We start from the raw sequence: 20078 nt of genomic DNA on the forward strand, positions 1-20078 counted from the left end.
AGTTTGGGGAAGCAGATCATGGCTGTGTGAACGGCTAGCCCACTGGATGTCAGTGTTGCTTCAGGAAGATTCTGTGTTGGAAGGAGCTGTCTAACAGAATACAAAGGAAGCATGTCTTCCTTTGGAAGAGGGATCTCAATATGTAACTGTACTTAAGATCACCGTGTTTCTAAGAACAGAGTCAGTGGGTAATTATGAAAAGTTGAAAATCAGAATTAATTATGATTAATTATGGGTTGTGTATTGACGCTTTGACTGTCATGAATGTTGGTCTGCCACACTCTACTCCCTTCATGGAACTTGACAGTGATAAATCCTGCCTCTCAGAAGATGTTTGTCTTGTTAATGAGGAGGCAGAGATGGAAGTTATCTTTAAACTGTTGAACGAAATATATGATAAGTCTTTCCCATTCTGCTTAGGTTTTTAGAGCAAGGGATCTGTAGGTACGGTGCCCAGTGTACTTCAGCACATTCCCAGCAAGAACTAGCAGAATGGCAGAAAAGATACGCCTCACGCCTGATAAAACTTAAGCAGCAAAGTGAGAATAAACAGCTCTCAGGCAGCTACATGGAGACCTTGATAGAAAAGTGGATGAGTTCACTGTCTCCTGAGAAAGTGGTAAGTGCAGACAACCTCTGGTCTGGCTCTAAACAGCGTGCGGGCTCTGCTTTCTCGTGTGCTAAAGCATAGTATATTTCTTTAATTGACTTAAGAACGTGTGTCTTGTAACCAAAGCTGGCCCGATTGTTAAGATGCAGGGCAGAAACAAACATTTGCCTGGATGTTTGCAGCTCCTACGGTAATGACCTTCATTCAGGGAGGTTTTGGTTCTCAGTTTTGTTTAACTGCATCACATGTCACTCTTGTAAGAATGGCCAGAGGGAGTGTGTGACATCCCTTGATCAGTGAGTGTGCTGTCTGTGTTCATGGCTGACACTTGCTACTTTGCTGGGTTCTTACTGATGGTTCCAACCTCAGACCATAACAGGAATCGCATTTACTTTCAGCTTAGCGAATGCGTAGAGGGAGTTCAGGTGGAGCACAGCCCTGACCTGTCGGTCACTGTCAACACCAAAAAATCCCACCAGACATGGACCTTTGCTCTGACCTGTAAGGTATGACGCTCATGCTAATTAAAGAATATCAGTTTTGTTCAGTTTCTTGAAGACTATTGGACCTTTAAATGTCTGCTAAGAGAATGTTGAAAATGTTTCACTCCAAGTACATTGTATGTAGACTCTGCATTATGTCAAAGTGGGTTTCTGTATGTCAGTCATTAAATATAACTTTTTTCCACTCTGAAGAAAGATCCCTTTAGCTATGTAGGACACTTTCTTAATTACTTGGTGAAGAAGTCTGACATATATTACCTTCTAAACTTGGAACATAGGATGGGGTTCATGGCTTACAATAAACTATTTGATAATTTAATTATATAATCCTGCAGTTCTAAGATTTTTTTCAACAAAAATCTATTTTTGTATTTCATTTGATGAAGTTACAAATTCTGTAATAGTATGTTGTATCTTTATTATTTTTATCTTTTATGTTTCATGGGCCTTGCCCATGCTAAACACATGTTCTACTACTGAGCTGAATCCCCAGCCCAAGAGAAGGGTTTTCAATATGAGAAAATCATCTCACTTGAACATGATTTTCAAGACAAACACGTTGTCTGCAGTGTTTCTCCTCTTACGCTACAATGTACTGTCTAATATGCGAGGAGTTAACATTTCAGTGAGCATGTTCGCTTGGAGAAGTCTTGTGTTCTTTTTGGTGCTATTTCTTGTTGGGACCATCTGCATTGTGAGATGGAGAGTCTAAGAATGTTTAACTTTAGCCCTGAAGCCCATCCTGTGCTCCCTTGGGTACCTGTCCTGTGCAGGCTTCCTGTGTGAGGCTCTGTAAGCACACTGAGACATTGAGCTAAGGTGGCAGGTTTTGCCACAGGCAAAAATGAACAAACACAGAAGGTCCAGCCAGGCTGCTGATAGACCATGCGTATATCATTTTGGAAACTTTGCTTTAACCATTCTGTTTTGTCTTTGTTTTTATTTTATTTTTTCCTTTTTTCTTAAATAGCTTGTGAGCATAGTTTGTTGTACAACATAGTACCTTAGAAACATGGGGTGTAGCAGGCCCTTCCAGGAGTATTTTCACTGAAGAGCCCAATTACAATTGAATTTCACCCCCTTGTACTCAATGAATTATTTTAACTTCCTTGTAGCCTGCAAGAATGCTGTATCGGGTAGCGTTGCTCTATGACGCTCATCGTCCTCATTTTAGTATCATTGCCATATCTGCCGGAGATAGTACTACCCAGGTATCACAAGAAGTCCCCGAGAACTGTCAAGAATGGATAGGAGGAAAGATGGCCCAAAATGGATTAGATCATTACGTGTATAAAGTCGGGATAGCATTTAACACAGAAATATTTGGAACTTTTCGCCAAACCATAGTTTTCGACTTTGGATTGGAGCCAGTACTCATGCAAAGAGTAATGATTGATGCAGCTTCTACAGAAGGTAATATTTAGACTTTTTTCCCCTGATACAATGTATTAAAAGGCAAGATTAAAAGATATGTACTGACCCCTAAATATTCCACAGATAGGTAGAGAATAAAAAAGAAAAATTCCCATGTTAACTGATGTGTAATGGCCACAAAATGGGTCAGGTTGGGCCTTGGTCTCTTCAGTCAGTGGCCAGGCCAATCTTGCCTTGAGGCCCCTAACTTAACTTACATGAGCTGGTAATTAGGTTTGTTTTGATGTAGCAATTTCATGTTCAAGTGAGATGATTTTAGCATAGCCAAACCTTTTTATTATTTGACTAGAATGCCTTTCTACTGGTGATGACGTACATACCTACAGTGTCTTTCCATTTCCTTCTGAGTGTTCAGCTAGCTCTGCTGATGGTAATGTATTATCTTTGAAGCAAAGCCCTCACTATCAGCCTTCTGTCCCTGTGTGCCTTCATTACTGTTAAGGAAGACAGGCTGGCTCAACAGATCTGCTTGGTGCTTGGGAAGTGTCCCTGGTTTCAGCACAGAAGTACCCATATGCTTGACACTGCAGCTAATTTGCTTTGTATATTGTTGCCTGTACCTAAATTTGATGCCTGTATCCAACAGAGAGGGCAGTTAGCCCATACTTCTGTGGCTCTGGATGCTTTAATTTATTTAACAATTAATGGATTTCATTAATAACATTATGTAGTGAGGTATATGACATTTGCTACTGTGCTGACTGGAACTCACCAGAATGTGGAGAATGTGGAGTACAACCGAGACCCATTCATTAGAACCTGGAATAGTTGTCTTCTCATGAGCAGACACTAGGATGTTCATGGTTCAGGTGTTGGGACCAGGTGGTGGAATTGTTCTGTCTTTCTCTTTTCCCTCTGTAAGTTGAGGTTAACACATTTATTTATCTATTTATTTACTTATTTATTTATTTACTCATTTGTTCATTCATTCATTCATTTATTATTTTTTTCTGGGACAGGGTCTCACTAAGTAGCCCAGGCTGGCCTCAAATTCACCAGTCTCTTGGCTCAGCCTTCCCATGCCTGACCTTCACTGTTACATTTGTGACAAGCTTTTGCAGTTAGGTTATGTCTTCTGCTAATATAACCTGGACTTCCTTTTATCTCATTTTCTGCCTTATTTGGTTCCATTTATGTTTTATTTGATTGTATGTAATTTTGTCATTTTCTTTGTAGGAACAAAAAATGTTAATTTCCATAGCCAAATAGACATGTCAGTAGATAAAATAAAAATAAAAGCATAGGGTGTGGCAAATCTTTTTTTTTTTTTTTTTTTTAAAGATTTATTTTATTTATTTTTTTTTATGAGTGAATGCACAGTTGCTATCTTCAGACACCCCATAAGGGGGCACTGGATCCCATTACAGATGGTTGTGAGCCACCATGTGGTTGCTGGGAATTGAACTCAGGACCTCTGGAAGAGCAGTCGGTGCTCTTAACCGCTGAGCCATCTCACCAGCCCGGCAAATCTTTTTATGAAGGACTAGATGGTAAATATTTTCGGTGCTGTGAGAGCTGAATTCTGGGCAGTTGTTGAGGAAGGGGTGTGACTGCACGCACAGAGCTTCAGAGCTGCACTGTTTTACATTAGGAGGAGGTGAAGTTGTAGAAAGAAAAGAGAATGCCCTCTTCTCTAGTGTCCAGATGGAGTTTGTTTTAGAAGTTTGTTTTCAGAGCAGTGGTTTAAGGTGACTTGGGTCTGATGGGGAAGGGAAGGGGCGCTTTGACCTCTGTAAGCGTACTTTGCTTCTGGAAGAAGAGCAGTGGTGATGTCACACTGAGCTGGCCAGGAATCCTGGTTTTCTGCTGTCTCTGTGACTCTGGGTGGAGGTCTTAACATCTCTGGCTTGATGGCTTAACATCTCTGGCAGCATTTAGAGAACGGCATAGTAAACCTTCCTTAGGTGAGTAAGAGGTCCATATTCAGCTCATAGTGGCCATTCACAAGAGTTGTTTTCAGGCTGGTGAGATTGCTCAGCAGGTAAAGGTACTTGCCTCCAGCAGATTGGGAGAGGGGCACACATGTGCCATAGAACAGTCATGGAGAGCAGTTTTCAAGAGTCAGTTTTCTTCTACCTGTGATTCTAGGGCTCAAACTTGCCAGCCTGATTCTAGCTTTGACAATTTTATTATTATTATTGTTATTATTATATTAGTGTGTGTGTATGTGTGTATGTATGTGTGTATGTATGTATATATGTGCTCACATGCCGTGGGTAAGAGGGTGCTTTCCAGAGGCCTAAAGAGGACATTACTTGGAGCTGAGTGACAGGCAACTGTGAGCTCTCCAGTGTGGTATGGGATCTTAGCCTGGGCTTTTTGGAAGATGGGTCTTAACTGCTGAGTCATCTTTCCAATCTTCTCCTCTTCCTCCTTCTCCTCTTTTTCCTCCTCTTCCTCCTCTTCCTTTTCCTTTTCTTCTTCTTTGACAAATTCTCACTATGTCACTTTGGCTGTCCTGGAACTCACTCATAAAGATCCTCCTGACTCTGCTACCTGTGTGCTAGGTTTAAAGGTGCACACCACTACACCCAGTTTAGTTTTCTTATTCTTACAGTTGATATCATTGACTATGGTACTCCTCCTTTGTTCCAGGGTCTTTCACTGTATAGATGTATTTGTTTCCATATGATGTGAATCCTAGCAGGATGCTTGAGTAACAAAAGCAGACAGTCATAGCATATTATTTGATTCCTTTTCCTGTGGCATTTAAATTTTTTCAAAATTATTTTCTTTTAATTTTTGTGTATGAGTATTTTGCCTGCATGCCTATCTGTCACATGCATGACTGGTGCCCACAGAGGCCAGAAGAGGGTATTGGATTCTTAGGATTAGAGTTACAACTGGTTATGAGCTGTCATGTGGGTGCTGTGAATTGACCCAAGTCCTCTGGAAGAGTAGTTAGTGCTTCTAACTACTTTGTTTTGTTTGCAGCCCCTTAAATTAATATATATGCATATATACATATATATTCATATTCATTATTTTTTTACTGTTAGTACAGGGTTCTTGTCAGCAAAGAATTTGAGGGAAGGACTCGGTGCTAGCATTCTCTACACCCCTCGTAGCTGCTGGAAGTAAAGCGGCAGTATTGGGTTTTCTCTCACATCCTGGAATGCTTGTGTGGACAGCATCCAGAAACACGAGAGCAAGACAATCAATTGTCTTGCCTAGCTGGCAGCAGGGTCATAGTCTGGTCTTTTTTACCTCATTGGGACAATGATGAAAAAAGGGTTCCAGGTCCAGGTCTGAGAATATGACTGGGAACTGAAGCAGGTCTGGGTTCTGTCTTGTGTTTGAAATACTATAAATTACACTTGATTTTTGCTAAAGAAATTTAGTGATGAAGAGAAAGTGCAACTTGAATGGGAGATGTCTTTGTCTTTACTGCTTCCCTCTTCCACTTGATTGGCAACTTACTGGTGTCTTCATTAGGATTTATAGTTCTATGAAAACATACCATGATTAAAAGCAACTTGGGGGAAGAAAGGGTTAACTCATATTACAGCTTGTAGTTCATCATCCAGGGAAAGAAGGGCGGAACCTCAAGGCTGGAAGCTGATGATGGGAACTGATATGAAGACTGGGAGGGACACTGTTTACTGGTTTGCTCTCAGCATTGTTTTCTAAGGTCCCACAAAACAGTCCATGAGCTATTAGCACCAAGTGAGTGCCTTTTCCAGCCCAAAATCCTTGTCAAAACATGGTCAAGTCTATCACAGCAATACCCCCTACTCCTGGTCCAGATTCTATCTGAAGTTGCACTTGCTGTGTTAAACACTATGACTGAAAGCAGTCTGGGGGAGGAAAGAATTTCTCTTAAACTTCAAATCCACAGTTCATTATTGAAGTCAGTCAGGGTAGGAACTCACAGGGCAGAAACTGGGAGACAGGAGCTGATGGAGAGGCCATGGAGGAGTGCTTACTTACTTTGGTGATCTCTCTATGGCTTGCTCAGTCTGCTTTTTTATAGAAACCAGGACTACCAATCCAGCTGGGGGCTGGTGGGGGGTACTGCCTATAATGGGCTGGGCCCTCCCACTCCAATCCCTTATTAAGAAAATGTACTACAGACTTACCTACAGGCCAAACCATGGAGGCATTTTCTCACTGAGACTTCCTTTTCCCAAATGACTCTAGCTTGCATCAAGTTCACATAAACTAGCCAGCATAACTGCTAAGCAAGTTTTATACTTTTTAAATATATGTTTTATTTATTTAATGTATATAAGTACACTATAGCTGCCTTCAGACACACCAGAAGAGGGCATCAGATCTTATTATAGTTGGTTGTGAGCCACCATATGGTTGCTGGGAATTGAACTCAGGACCTTGGGAAGAGAAGTCAGTGCTCTTAACTACTGAGCTATCTCTCCAGCCACAAGTCTTATACTTAAATCATGCTGAAAATGTCCAAGCTTCTTCCATAAAGTTAAACATCTGGGCCATCTGTTAGGTTGGTGTTCTTACCGACATTCTACTGACATGACTAGCAGCTCATCTGGTAAGAAATGCTGCCCTCTCTCCCTCAGTCCTAGTGTGCCTCAGCCACCAAAGGCTGCCACCTTCACACTGACTGATGATGATATTTCATTGCATTAGTGTGGCTCAGGGAGATTCACAGTAGAGTTACATGATAAATGGCATTTTCCTAATTCATTGTTTGTTACTAGACTAAAGCCCTTCCTTAGTTAATTTAGTTTTTGAGTCGAATTAAAAACACAGCTCCATAGATTCCCCTCCCCCACACTATTGTTATTTGCAGCATCGAAAGCCTTTATTTATGGGCCAAGAGGGAATTAGGGAGTTCTTTCCTCTAGTGGTTATATGGTGGTCTTTAAACTGTTAAAGAAATGCACTTTCTTTTTAAAATTCAGTTGTTTTCCTGGTTGGTGAGATACTGAGGTTCAGAAATATAGGTAAACTTGAAGAATAGCACTCAGAATGTGTGGTAAAAGGCATCCGTGAGGGAAGGAAGTTAGCAAGCTTTTCTTGTATACTGTGTACTCACTCACTCCAACTGATGGGAAAGTTTGCAAGTGCTCTTAATCTCTTTGCTAGCTCTGTAGCCCAGAGTTGGTTATTTTTAAGAGTGGCAGCCCTTCCATGGTGTAGCTAAGTATATCCTGTTTGTTAGGTCTTTGGTTATGCTGTCTATCCAACGCAGGCTCTCCCCATGGTAGGCAAGTGCTGTACCACTGAGCTGTATCCACAGCCCTACCCTATGGTCTACTTTAACTTCTAGTGGGTATCTTTTAGATGTATTTACAGCTTCTGTCCACTTGCCGCATCTCAGGGTTCGAGTTCTATGGGTTTGAGATTATTGTTACAAGGATTAGTTAATAAGGCGTACCCATAAGTACTATTAATAAGCACTGTTTGCTAATAAGTGCTGTTGAGCACTCCTAAGTGGTGTTGTGAATGCTGGCCCACAATTGGTCAGTTGTCGTTTTTCCAGAGTGTGGTTCATTTGAAGATGGTGTAGGCTGAGGGAACGTGAGTGCCATAGGTGAGCTGGCTCAGCAGTACCGAGCATTACCTACGTCTGCTGATAGCAGGTGTGGGGGTTACTGATGGAGATGAGTGAGCACACCTGTAGGAACACATCTGTTCCATCTCCCATGGGGGGGGGCTTACTTTCTTTTCCATAAGTGTCACTCAAGACTTTTAAGCACTATAAATTAGGTGGTGGGTCATTACACAGTTTAACAGATTTTTTGAGGTAAGAGGACTGGAGCAGGGTGTGGTTGCTCATACCTCTCATCCCAGTTAAGAATAGTCAAGAAACTGAAGCTGGGAATGACTGTCTCTCTAAAACATCCCCCCCGGACAACCCCCCTCCCAAAGCCACCTTCAAAAACAAGAGAAAAGAAAAAAAAAAACCTTAAGTAAGAGGAGTGAAGAGCAGGGGTAGAAGTTGACTCAGGTTCCTGTGAGAATTAGCTCTGTGAAGCCTCCTCTTAGGAGCCTGGAGCTGTTCACACACACTGTCTTCTGAGGCTGCACACCTGGGCTGTTCTCAGGTTCTCTCTTTATGACTACAGCTCCCTCTCCTTCATAGTCATTAACAGGACACTAGGCATGGTGCCTCATAACCTAATCTCCAGACTTGGGGGTCTGGGCTGAGGAGAACCATGAGTTCTGGGATAGCTTGGGCTACACAATGAGATTCTCCCCCTCCTCTCCCAAAAAAGAAATGAAATAAAAAGTAACATTGTTTGAAACTTTGTGGTGCTACTTGCTCTAATAATTTCTTAAAACCAAAGTACAAATTATGGCATTATCTGCATAAAATGTCAAAACATGCCTGTGCCATGTCCCCAAAATCTGAATACCTCTAGTCAGAAGTAGAGAAGTTGAGTTTCTGTATAATTTGTGTAGATTTTAACATTACAACAGTGATGTTCTTGGGAGAGCATTTTAGGTCCATTATTGTCCCAGCATCTTAAGGAACACAGGGATAGTCAGTGACTTTTAAATGACATGAGACTGTTGCTTTAAATATAGTCTGAATTCACTTAAATAAAAATATAATTATGAAATGTAAGTTTCCCACCTTATAATAAAACTTCGACATCCTTTTACATACTATTTTTCTTTCTTAATACAGGGTCTTATTTTATAGCCCTGAATGGCTTAGATCTTGCTCTGTTTACCAGGCTGACCTTGAACTCACAGAAATTTGCCTGTCTCCTGAATGCTGAGATTAAAGATGCATGTGACCATGCCTAATCCAGTGAAGAGCGTTTCTTTACTTAAATCTGTCTGTCTCTCTGTGTTTCTCTTCTCTGAGTCTGTCTCTTTCTCTGTCTCTCCTTTCTCTCCCTCTTCTTCTCCCTCTCCCTCCCTCTTTCCCTCTCCGCCCCCCTCTGTGTTAGTACCTATGGATGTCAGAAGAGGGTGTCTGGAGCTGGAGTTATGGGTGGCTATGAGCCATCCATCAATGGGTTCTGGAAGCCATACTCCAGTCCTCTGAACAGTTAGTGTTCTTAGTTTCGGAGCCATCTCTGCAGCCCCCAGAATAGTCTGAAGTGTAATTTTAACAGGCAGCGCGTCTTTACCGTCATGATCACTGCACCTACGCTACCATAGGAGGAACAGCAACACTCTTAGAACAGTGCTCTCACAAGGGCCAAATATTAGAAGGTAGGGCCTTTCATTATATATTTTTATTAAGATGTTAGGATACTTGTTCCTGTTGTGAAATTTCTTTGTGAGTGACTGTGTGTTTTTGTGCATATGTGGCATCTAGAGGTTGCAGTGTCCGAGCTTGGAGTGTAGTTCAGTGGTAGATATGTTGGGCTTTGGGTTTCATCTCCAGCACCACAAAATAATAAACAAACATGCCAAAGTAGTAACTGAATGAGAGGTTGCAGCCATGCCTGTTCTAATTCAGACATAGCTTAGTGTGACTTTCCCTGCTTGCTGTCTGAAGTAGGGAAGTCTTTCCTCTTATGTGAAAACTGAATCTTGGTCTAATCAGTCAGTTGAACAACTTTTCACCATTTGGCCAACTCTCGCTCTTCTAGTGTGTGCTGGCTTCACCCAGTATGTCTCAGGTAGGGCTCTGTGAGCTCACTGTGGCTTTCATCCTTGCTAGTTTGTCTTACAACTCTTTCAGTTCCCGATTTTGAACCCTGCTTACTGTAATTTTGCTTAGTTTAGTTTAAATGGACTTTTCAGAAGTGGCATTTATATGGCTTCCAGTCACATGTGTCAAGGAGACAACAGTGTTCTCTGTGTCTTCTAACAGATTGATGCCGGTGGCAAAGCAACGTCCAGACAGCAGAGCCCAGAGCTCTGTGGACTTCTATTCTTCTCTGTGTTTATGGGTCAAGTCCTAGGGTTCAGAGGAAAGGGACTGTTCTGCCTCACGTGGTATCGTCTGTCACACTAGGAGTTTGTCATCTGTTTCTCCTGTACATCGGATTGCTCTTCACTGAAGAGTTTAGTTCTGAATTTCCCCAAATAACTCTTCGTGGCATGACCCAGCCTAATGTATAAAAAGATATTCTTACATGGGTTCCTAATAATGTATTTTGTTAAGATAGTCAAAGTATTTCTGGCATGGGGAAAGTACTGTCAGTGAGTTTTGTGCTGTTTATTTTTAAGAGTTTCATCTCAAGTATATGAAACTGTTACAGAAATGAGTACTTAACACATCTGAGAGTTTGATGTCATGTTCTTTTATGAATGTGTTCCATGTTTTTATGTAGATCTTGAATACCTGATGCATGCAAAGCAGCAGCTGGTAACCACAGCCAAGCGCTGGGATTCTTCTTCTAAGACTATTGTAGATTTTGAACCTAATGAAACTACTGATTTGGAGAAGAGCCTTTTGATCAGATACCAAATTCCTCTTTCTGCTGACCAGCTGTTTACACAGTCCGTTTTAGACAAATCATTGACCAAGACTAACTATCAGTCACGGCTGCACGACCTGCTTTATATTGAGGAGATAGCCCAGTATAAAGAAGTCAGCAGGTATGTTGTCTGAGCGCCTACTCCTGCCTCTCCACCCGTTCCCCCTCCGTCCTCCCTCGCCGCCTGTCCCCCCTCTGCTCTCTCCACCTCATCTCCCCTCTCTATTCCTTTCCTTTCTCTCTTTATAGTGATGATTTTAACTTTATAATGAAGACATGCTTAAGTGGAGACATGCTTAAGTAGAGATGGGCTTAAAATAACTGTTCTTCACTAGCTGTATTTTTTATTTAACTAATTAACTAATTTGGAAACAGGGTCTTGTTGTGAAGTCCTGGCTGGTCTTGAACTCTTGTTAGTCTTTCTGCTTCTGCCTCTTGAATGTTAGGGTTACAGGCATGAGCCAACACCAGCACCCTTGGTGTTCTGGATTCTATCTTTAATGGAAGTGCACGTAAGACTTGTGTTAAATGTGTGTGGGTTTTTTTTGTTTGTTTGTTTGTTTTTTGTTTTGTCACAAAACCTTACTGAGTGTCTACTCTGGAACCAGCTCTGCTCACTTTGGGAGTATAAAACTGTCCCTACTCTTGAGAAGTTTTACAGTGAGTGTAAGCCATAGTAAACACCTAACTTACTATGGATTTGTGAAATAGAAGGGCAAACATGGAAGGAGGCCACATACTTTGAAGAGTGAAACGTTCTTTGAAGAGTGAAATGGTTTTGATAGAGGAAGATGATTTGATGCTGACGTCATTCTGTCTGTCTGCGCTCCGCTGTCTTATGTTTTAGCTACAGCCACACACCAAGAGCTGAAACCAGAGTTTACCAGCCTGAGAGAAGTAGTCTTAAATGAAAGTGTGAGCGAGTGAAACAATTAAAAAGGCCATTGTTATTTGAAAGTGCTTTTAAGAGTTTAGGTAAAATAGGAGGAGTATTCAAAATTGAACCTCAGTGAGATGTGATTACATTTTTTTCCTTTTAAATATAGTCTAGCCAATACATTTTTTGTTCAAATTGCCTTATCATTAATAATAGACTCAGAAACTCCTATCCAAAAGAGAAAAGGTAAACCTCAAATATGTGCTACTCTGTAGGTTAAATGGGATAGAGCCTGTCAGAGCATCTCTTTATGTTCAGTGTACAAAGTGAGTGTAATTTATCTTCATCATTCTCAGACTGTGTCTCGGCCCTTTTGGGCTGTGCTCTCTCTCTGGAGTCTGGCTGTAGAGCATAGGCTGGTCTCGAACTTGTCAGCCTTTCCTCTTTCCCTTCTGAGTGTTCATGTTACAGGTATGTGCTGGCCCACTTAGATAAATCTTTGTTTTGAAGATTTTATTTAGTGTGTGTTTTTTGTGTGTGAATGTGTGTGCTTATGTCTGTGTGAGTGTGGACTACTAAGTGCCCAGGTGAGCATGTGATGTGAGAAGTCAGTCTTCAGGGTTGTGCCTCTCCTTCCACCCTAGTTTTGAGGCAGGGCTTCTCTTGTTTTCCTGCCACACTGTATATGCATGCTTCTGGCCAACTCTGCTGTCTCTGCCCTCACTGAGACCACAAGTGACGGCTACTGCATCCAGTCTCTTGAGTGAGTGCTGGGCATTGAACTCAGTTCAAGCACCTAGCACTTTTACCTGTTGAGCTCTCTCCTCCCATTTATGTAAATCTTGAAAGGTTTGTGCCTGTAGTCTGTGCTGCAGAAATTGTATTTATTAACACATGAATATGCATGTGTGTTGTTCCCATTATAATATTTTTTCTTAGGAAAAATATTATATGAGTATTGGGATGAATAGAACTTACTAGATGCCTGGCACAGTGACACATAGTTTTAATCCCATCATTTGGGCACTTGAGATGCTGAAGTGGAGCTTAGTGAATTCCAGGCCAGCCAGGGCTTTGTTGCAAGATCCTATTTAAAAAAAAAAAAAAGTACAACTTACAAGAGAGTTGGGCCTTGTGCTACACACCTGTAATCCTAGCACGAAGGAAACAAAGCAAGAGGATCATGAGTTCAGGGCCAGCCTGGGGCCAGCCAGCAGTTTCTGAGCTAGAGCTCAGCCAAGGCATGACTGTTTAAAACAGCTTCTGTTTGCAGGTGCTAAGGACAATGACTTCCTCTCACTGAATTACAAGAGGCTCTCAGGCCCTTCATCTCCATTAAAAAGAAAACAAAGGTAGTCACGTGTTGATATGCAGTCAGTGATTCTACCTTGGAAGAAATCTGTCCAGTTCTAAGAGATACAGTCTTTAGAAAAATAGGAATTAGGGCTGGAGAGATGGTTCAGAGGAGCTCCTGAACCCACATCGAGGGGCTCACAACTGGGAGCCCTGACACACACATTAATGCCTTCCATATACACATAATTAAAAATAATAAGAATAAGTCTTAAAACCAAAGAAACAGACATGAAGCTGTGCTTCCTCTTAACCTGTGCAGTGTGAGCCTGACTGGCCCGGCCACTCAGTGCCCGCCTGCCCGCAGGCCTAGGGCGGATGTGGGCTGGGAGCCACATCCCAGCTTACCTCTGAGTGTTACCTTGCTTCTCTGCAGCAGTAGACCAGACCTTCTCTTGTTACTGGCCTGATTCTTGTTCATGTAGTTGGAAAAAAAAATCTCATGAAACCAAACTTGCTGTACAGCCCTGGTATTTGAAAATTAAAGTATCACTTCAGAGATAATGAGCTAACAAATGCTGGCATTGGTCCCTCCGTGTTTCTTAGGAGCTAGACAAGTGGTTTTACAGCAGTTGGAAATTTTGTTGGCTGTTATTTTGCCTCCTGGGAAGGCTGAGATTGCATACACTTCAAGAAGATTCAAAATGAGGCGTGCAACAGTGGAAAGAATTGTCTTTGTTCATTTAGGGTGTGTTTTGTATTTAAAGTCTTTGAATTATTAACTTTCAAAGTGCTGGTTTTTAAAGGATTTTTCTTATTTTAAATTCTGTGTCTGTCTTTGTGTAAGTGTGCAGGTATTTGCATGTGAATGCAGGTGCCCAAGTAGACCAGAAGAGAGTGTCGGAGCCCCTAGCGCTGGAATCTATTACAGTTATCCAGGTTAAAAAGGCTCAGTTGCAAGTGACTTAACCAGTAGTAGAAACACACGATGCCCCCAGAATGAGGGGTTTGTGACAGTATGGTGGAGAAGTGGCAGTTGGTGAGAGAGGCACAGTCAGCATAACTCAGCTTTTAGCATGGACACATAACTGAATGGTGGAGCTTTTTTGCATAATGCATGCAAGCATTGGTTTGGAGACGAATACATGGGAGGGGTCAAAGGTTATTTGGTGCTACATGTCTGGGCAGGGAGAATGCAGAAACAAAGGCATCCATTAGAGAGTAAGGTGAGGGCACACTGGACCTTTGTAAGGTGTCTTGAGTTTGGATGGAAGTGGAGGAATAAAGGACAGTTTGCAGAAAGTCCCTGGACATCCGAGGAGGAGGGAGTTTAAAGAGGAGGGTGGCTGCAAAGTACAAGGGAGGCGATTTGAAGCCTAGACATCCCCATTAGCTACAGAGAGGTTTCATCAGTCGGTAGTGTGGTAGAGACAGTGCTGTCTTTCCCAACCCTGAGCGAGTTTTAATTACCCAGGTCCTTCTCGGTGTATGGAAGGCAGCTTTATTTAAAGAGTCACTCATGACACAAGATTCCATATGAATATTTATTTTTTTATGGCCTTTCAAGAGAAGGTTTTTCTGTGTAGCTCTGACTGTCCTGAACTAGCTTTGTAGACCAGGCTGGTCTTGAGCTCACAGAGATAGGCCTGCCTCTGCTTTCCTAGCGCTGGGATCAAAGATGTGTACTACTCCCTACCCTCCTGGTGTGAGTGGTTTTAACTGTGTAAGTTAGTCCTGATTCTCTGTGATGACACCTTCAGGTTCACAGTCTCTCTTTTTCGTACTCACCCGTGGGTGGGTGCATCAATGTCCTGACAGTTGTCTACTAACAGGACACTAGGCTTATCCACCCCTCCCCCATAATTCCTGCATGAGAGTCCTACGTTCCTTATACTAACAGGTAAATTTTTATTTCAGTAGTTATTTGTTAGCATTACTGAAACAGAATGTTATGTGTGGATTCTTGTGGTAAGACTTACCTGGCAGGCACTCAGCTGAAAGTCCACTGTAGCTTTAGTTCTGTGTCTTTCCTCCTGGGTTAGGTGCTATTAAAAGTCTTAATTATCTCAACTGCGTTCAAACAGATTTTCCTATTAATGTATTCCACTTTATTAAAGATCACCTATAGTTTACTCAGACTTCCAAGAACTATTTACTTGTGGCTCTGCATGTACGTGTGTCTGGGCTCACATCTGGGGTCAGTTTGCTTCTTCCACCACATGGGTTCCAGGATTGAACCTGGGCTTGGAAGCCAGCACTTGGAAGCCCACTGAGCCCTATCGGGGCCACTTGCAGTCTTTTAAAAATGCTTATTCTTCAACACAGCTAATGCTGATGTAACTTGTCTTCAGCTTGGATTTACGACAGAGTTGCTAACTTGTACAGTGTAGAATTGTTACCAGGTTTTATATTCCATATGTTTCTATCTGAATTTCTTTGTTGTGTTTTCTAGTTCCTATGGCTTTGATGAAGTACTCAAATTAGTTTTCTGCTTTCGATTTAGGTTCAACCTTAAAGTGCAATTGCAGATTTTAGCAAGCTTCATGCTCACTGGAGTTTCTGGGGGTGCGAAGTATGCTCAGAATGGACAACTTTTTGGTCGTTTTAAGCTTACTGAAACCCTGTCTGAAGACACTTTGGCTGGACGGTTGGTGATGACCAGGGTCAATGCTGTTTATTTATTACCAGTCCCTAAAGAGAAGCTCGTCCAGTCCCAGGGAACCAAAGAGAAGGTTTATGAAGCTACTATTGAAGAAAAAACAAAAGACTATGTATTTTTAAGGATATCCAGGGAATGCTGTGAAGAGCTTAGTCTGCGGCCCGACTGTGACACCCAGGTATGTTTGCAGGCAGTGCCTTCCTTCCCCAGGACCAGGATGCGTGTGACTGAAGTCTTATCATGGCTGGTTGGAACTACTCAGAGCTTCGGTCACCTCTGAGCTTAAGGAACATGAAGTATGTTCCAGTCTTGTAGAGCTCTAGACGTTGACAGCAGCAATAGAAGAGCAGATGGTTTGGAAACGGCAGCATCCAGAGCCGTGAGATCAGCACGTGCCCGCTTCCCTTCTCTTTGCGTTAATGGTGTTGGGTGAAGCCTATGCTCAGTTTTCCATATTTAACTGGAAAGCTAGCCCATCTTTTTAAAATAGGAAATTTAGGGACCATTATTCATAGTCAGTCTGTACAGGGTTCCAAGGTTGATTGTCACTACACGTGGTACTACGTGGTACTGCACACTTGCTCTGATGCTAGCAAATGTATTTTCTACGGGCATGATGGGCTCAGGTACCCTTTATCTGGTGTTTATAAGATTTCAGTTCTTAGTATGTGAAATGAGGTTAATAATACTGTGTATACCATAAGTATGATCACACAAGATCATCATACATGGCAACTGCTTATTACAATCCCTAACACATGCAGCCAATGTTTTCTGTACTAATTACTGATACTAATTCCATAGTTTGAAAGAAACTCTAAACCTGTCCTGGAAACTGTTGTCTCCATGAAGTATTTAGTGGACTGCTGATATCTATGTTGGTGCAAAAGTCTTTTGTAAAAATGTTCCTTTTGTATTTCAGGTTGAGCTTCAGTTTCAGTTGAACCGATTACCCCTCTGCGAAATGCATTATGCACTAGACAGGATTAAGGACAATGCTGTTTTGTTTCCAGACATCAGTATGACTCCTACCATACCTTGGAGTCCCAACAGGTATGAAAAGAGATTTCTTAGAAAAAGAAGACTGTTAATATTAAATTGAGTGCCTCTATCAGTTCAAGCTTACTTTATTGATTTATTGATTGTTTGCCTCCCTCCTCCCCCTTTAAGGCAGGGTCTCATCCAGTAACCAGGCTGGACTGGATCTTATTATGTAGTTTAAGCTGACTTTGAACTTGTGGCAGTCCTCCTGCCTTAGCCTCTGTAGTGCTGGGGTACAAGCCAGTAACTGAACTCAAGCCTATGTCTGTCAGGTCATGGATGAAACATTTGGCATTTAGATTACAAATTAGTTCTGTGGCTTCTCTCAATGGTCTCAGTCTAATAGAACACTTAGCAGTTTTGGGATAGTTCCAGACTGCCTTCAGTGTGACAGTCATGGCCTTTTTACAGTGGGTCCCACATATTATATACTCTGGGATGTAGATGATACTGTGATCTAGCAAAGTGGAGGGAATGGGTAGACGATTCTTCTTCAGAAACTGCTGTCAAGTTAGAGGTGTACAGCTATCGCTCTACTTACCTCTGTCACCTCCACCTGCAGGTAAGACTGGCTTGTCCCAAGAGTATGGAGCTGTGTGACTGTTCTGTTCATCTTTGTCACTGGCTACTAACTGTTCCACTAACCTCTGCCTTTCTAGCTCACATGATGTTAATATGTCACATGATGTTGACAGTACAGACAAGGTTGAGTGGCTGCCTGGCAGGGTGGTGGTCCTGTCCTGCTGACAGAGGTCCTGGTGTCTTTACTGATTGATCTCCAAGATCACCTGAATGTTGACAAGTGAAGAGTGAACACAGAGGCCTGGATGCTTCACTGCTACGATCAGGCCTAGAAGTGGCACATACAAGTCCACTCAGCATTTCATTGCCTTTGTTCCTAAAGACAAAACAATGCATGATATACTTCTAGGACAAGCTGCCATTACTGCTTCACCCCAAATTTTATTGCCAAATTTCTCAGCAGGCGCCAGTCTACATGTCTCCAGCATTTTCTAGTTTCTGACACTTTTGTGCTCCCTGTCCTATGTCCCTGTGGTCTGGTTATAGGAGCCCAGGGCATCCCAGCTATCACTGGGATCAGCTTCTTTGCATCATCTTTCTTTCCATTCTTACAGCTGGTGCTTAAGTTAAGCCTGGACTATTTCTGTGGTATTCTGTTGCTCGTCCATCCTGCTTTCTGTGCCTCTGTTGTCTAGTCCAACATGAACACTTCTAAAATAGCCATGGCATTTCATCATGTGCACGTCTCCATGGATCAGAGTGTCATTCTGAGCTCTGTCACAGGGTCTCACTGCCTTCTAGCGCTGTCTGCTTCCTTTCTCGGCCTACATGCTCTAGTTAGGGGCTATGAAATGTCAATTGCCTGGACATTTATCTATGCCTTTCTATACTGAAGCTCCTTATGCTTCTCTTATTCCTTTGAAAAATTTTAAACATTATGGTAAAATCCATGGAACAAAGGATCCACCATCCTTAGCCATTTTAAGAGTCTGGCCTATTAGCTTTAAATACATTAATGTGTGAGATCCTTGACCTTTCTATTACTCATGGTGTGTCTGTGCCTCTTCACCTTCGTGTGGCTTTCTCTGCTCAGAATCAGCTTTCTGTAGACCCTGTTGTCCTTTAGAGTTACGTCAGCTTAAGTGCTTACTCTTGAGGCAGATGAGCAGATGCTTCCGTTTCTTTCTTATTTTTTTTTTTTAGCAAGTTTCCTTTTTTTTTTTTTTTTTTTTTTTTTTTTTTGAGACAGGGTTTCTCTGTGTAGCCCTGGCTGTCCTGGAACTCACTCTGTAGACCAGGCTGGCCTCGAACTCAGAAATCCGCCTGCCTCTGCCTCCCAAGTGCTGGGATTAAAGGCGTGCGCCACCACCGCCCGGCTTTAGCACATTTCCTAATCCTCGCTTCAGCAGTTCTGTGCTCTCCAGTGTGACTTCCTTCGTCAGTTGTGTACATTTCAACTTCCCTGGACTGTGAGCTCTGTAAAGTAGGAGGCCATGTCTCATTCATTTTGAATATCAAGAGGATCTTGTACATTGATGTTAATATTAACTTTGGTTTAAAGAGGAAGCTTAGTTTCGGATGTGCGGTAGATACCTTGTGAAGCTTTTGCCATTGTGACTTGCTTTGCTTATTGTCTAACAGTACTAGTAACTGCCCAAATGCCAAGAAACCAGACGTCACGCTGCAGACGCTTTCAAGCAGGACCAGACTTGAACCACTGCAGTGTGCACAGTAGTGGAAGGTCATGTGTCTGGGGGCACACAGACGTACTTGTAGCCATTTACACTCTCTTCTGCAGTCAGGGAGTGTGGACAGTGAAGCTGCAAAGCTGCTCCTCGGCATGTAGCCCATATAATAATTGCAGGGTGCATTGGGCCAGAACAAGGAAGACTGAAAGTTAATTTGATGCCGAGAGGAAAATAATTTTTACTCAGTTTTTAAAAATTATGCCAGTGATGGTAGCACACACCTTTAATCCAAGAACTTGGGAGGCAGTGGAAGAGGCAGTGGCAGAGGCAGAGGAGACAGAGGCAGGCAGAGGCAGAGGCAAGAGGTGCAGAGAGAGTCAGAGAGAGAGAGAGAGAGAGAGAGAGAGAGAGAGAGAGAGGCAGAGAGAGGCAGAGGCAGAGGCAGTTTAAGGCCAGCCAGGGTTACACAGAGAAAAACTGTATCTTGAAACAAAACACTGTCAAAAATAAAATAAAATAAAATAAAATAAAATAAAATAAAATAAAATAAAATACAAAGCTAAGAAAAAAAACCCACAAAACAATTTTTTAAACTGAGAGTAGACTTGGAGAGAGTTTATATCTTCAACTGTAGGAACTATGAATATCACAGTGAGCATGTTCAAGTCTCTCTCTTGATAAATGCTGGCACAATGACTCTAGTTTGTTTCAGTCTTTGGCTCTCTTTACATATTCATTATTCATTGCCTGAAATTACAGGGGTGACTGACATCGATAAAGTCTCTGATCTGCTCTGGCCCTAACCACACTGAAACAATTGATAAGCAGAATCGGTTCCTAATTAAGTACAGAGATATAGACAAACTACAGAATTGATCCTCTTAAGTTTGTCAATAATCTCTTAGCTTTGTAGTTAATGTACAGAGTCTTCTGTCTACAGTTCTGTAACTCACCCATGCTCCCAGGTGGGAGTGGTTAGTGTGTGCTGTGTTGTCTTTAATGGATATTATTCAACCAATGTCTTTTTCTGAAATCATCAGAAAAGATAGAAATAGAAGGCAACATGGATTGAACTTCTCTTACTCAAT

General features: G+C 42.1%; 1 protein-coding gene across 1 annotated transcript in view; it reads left to right on the forward strand.

The window, feature by feature from the left end:
- The window catches only part of Helz (helicase with zinc finger), a 121546-nt gene that overhangs the window by 41289 nt on the left and 60179 nt on the right, over positions 1 to 20078 (forward strand). The window contains exons 9-14 of the mRNA XM_028761283.1: positions 421 to 619; positions 1009 to 1116; positions 2229 to 2526; positions 10764 to 11031; positions 15584 to 15917; positions 16662 to 16792. Of these exons, the coding sequence (XP_028617116.1) occupies positions 421 to 619; positions 1009 to 1116; positions 2229 to 2526; positions 10764 to 11031; positions 15584 to 15917; positions 16662 to 16792 (1338 nt within the window). The remainder of the gene's footprint in view (positions 1 to 420; positions 620 to 1008; positions 1117 to 2228; positions 2527 to 10763; positions 11032 to 15583; positions 15918 to 16661; positions 16793 to 20078) is intronic.

Source organism: Grammomys surdaster, unplaced genomic scaffold (assembly GCF_004785775.1).
Source record: "Grammomys surdaster isolate TR1022 unplaced genomic scaffold, NIH_TR_1.0 126906, whole genome shotgun sequence".
Classification (NCBI taxonomy): Eukaryota; Metazoa; Chordata; class Mammalia; order Rodentia; family Muridae; genus Grammomys; species Grammomys surdaster.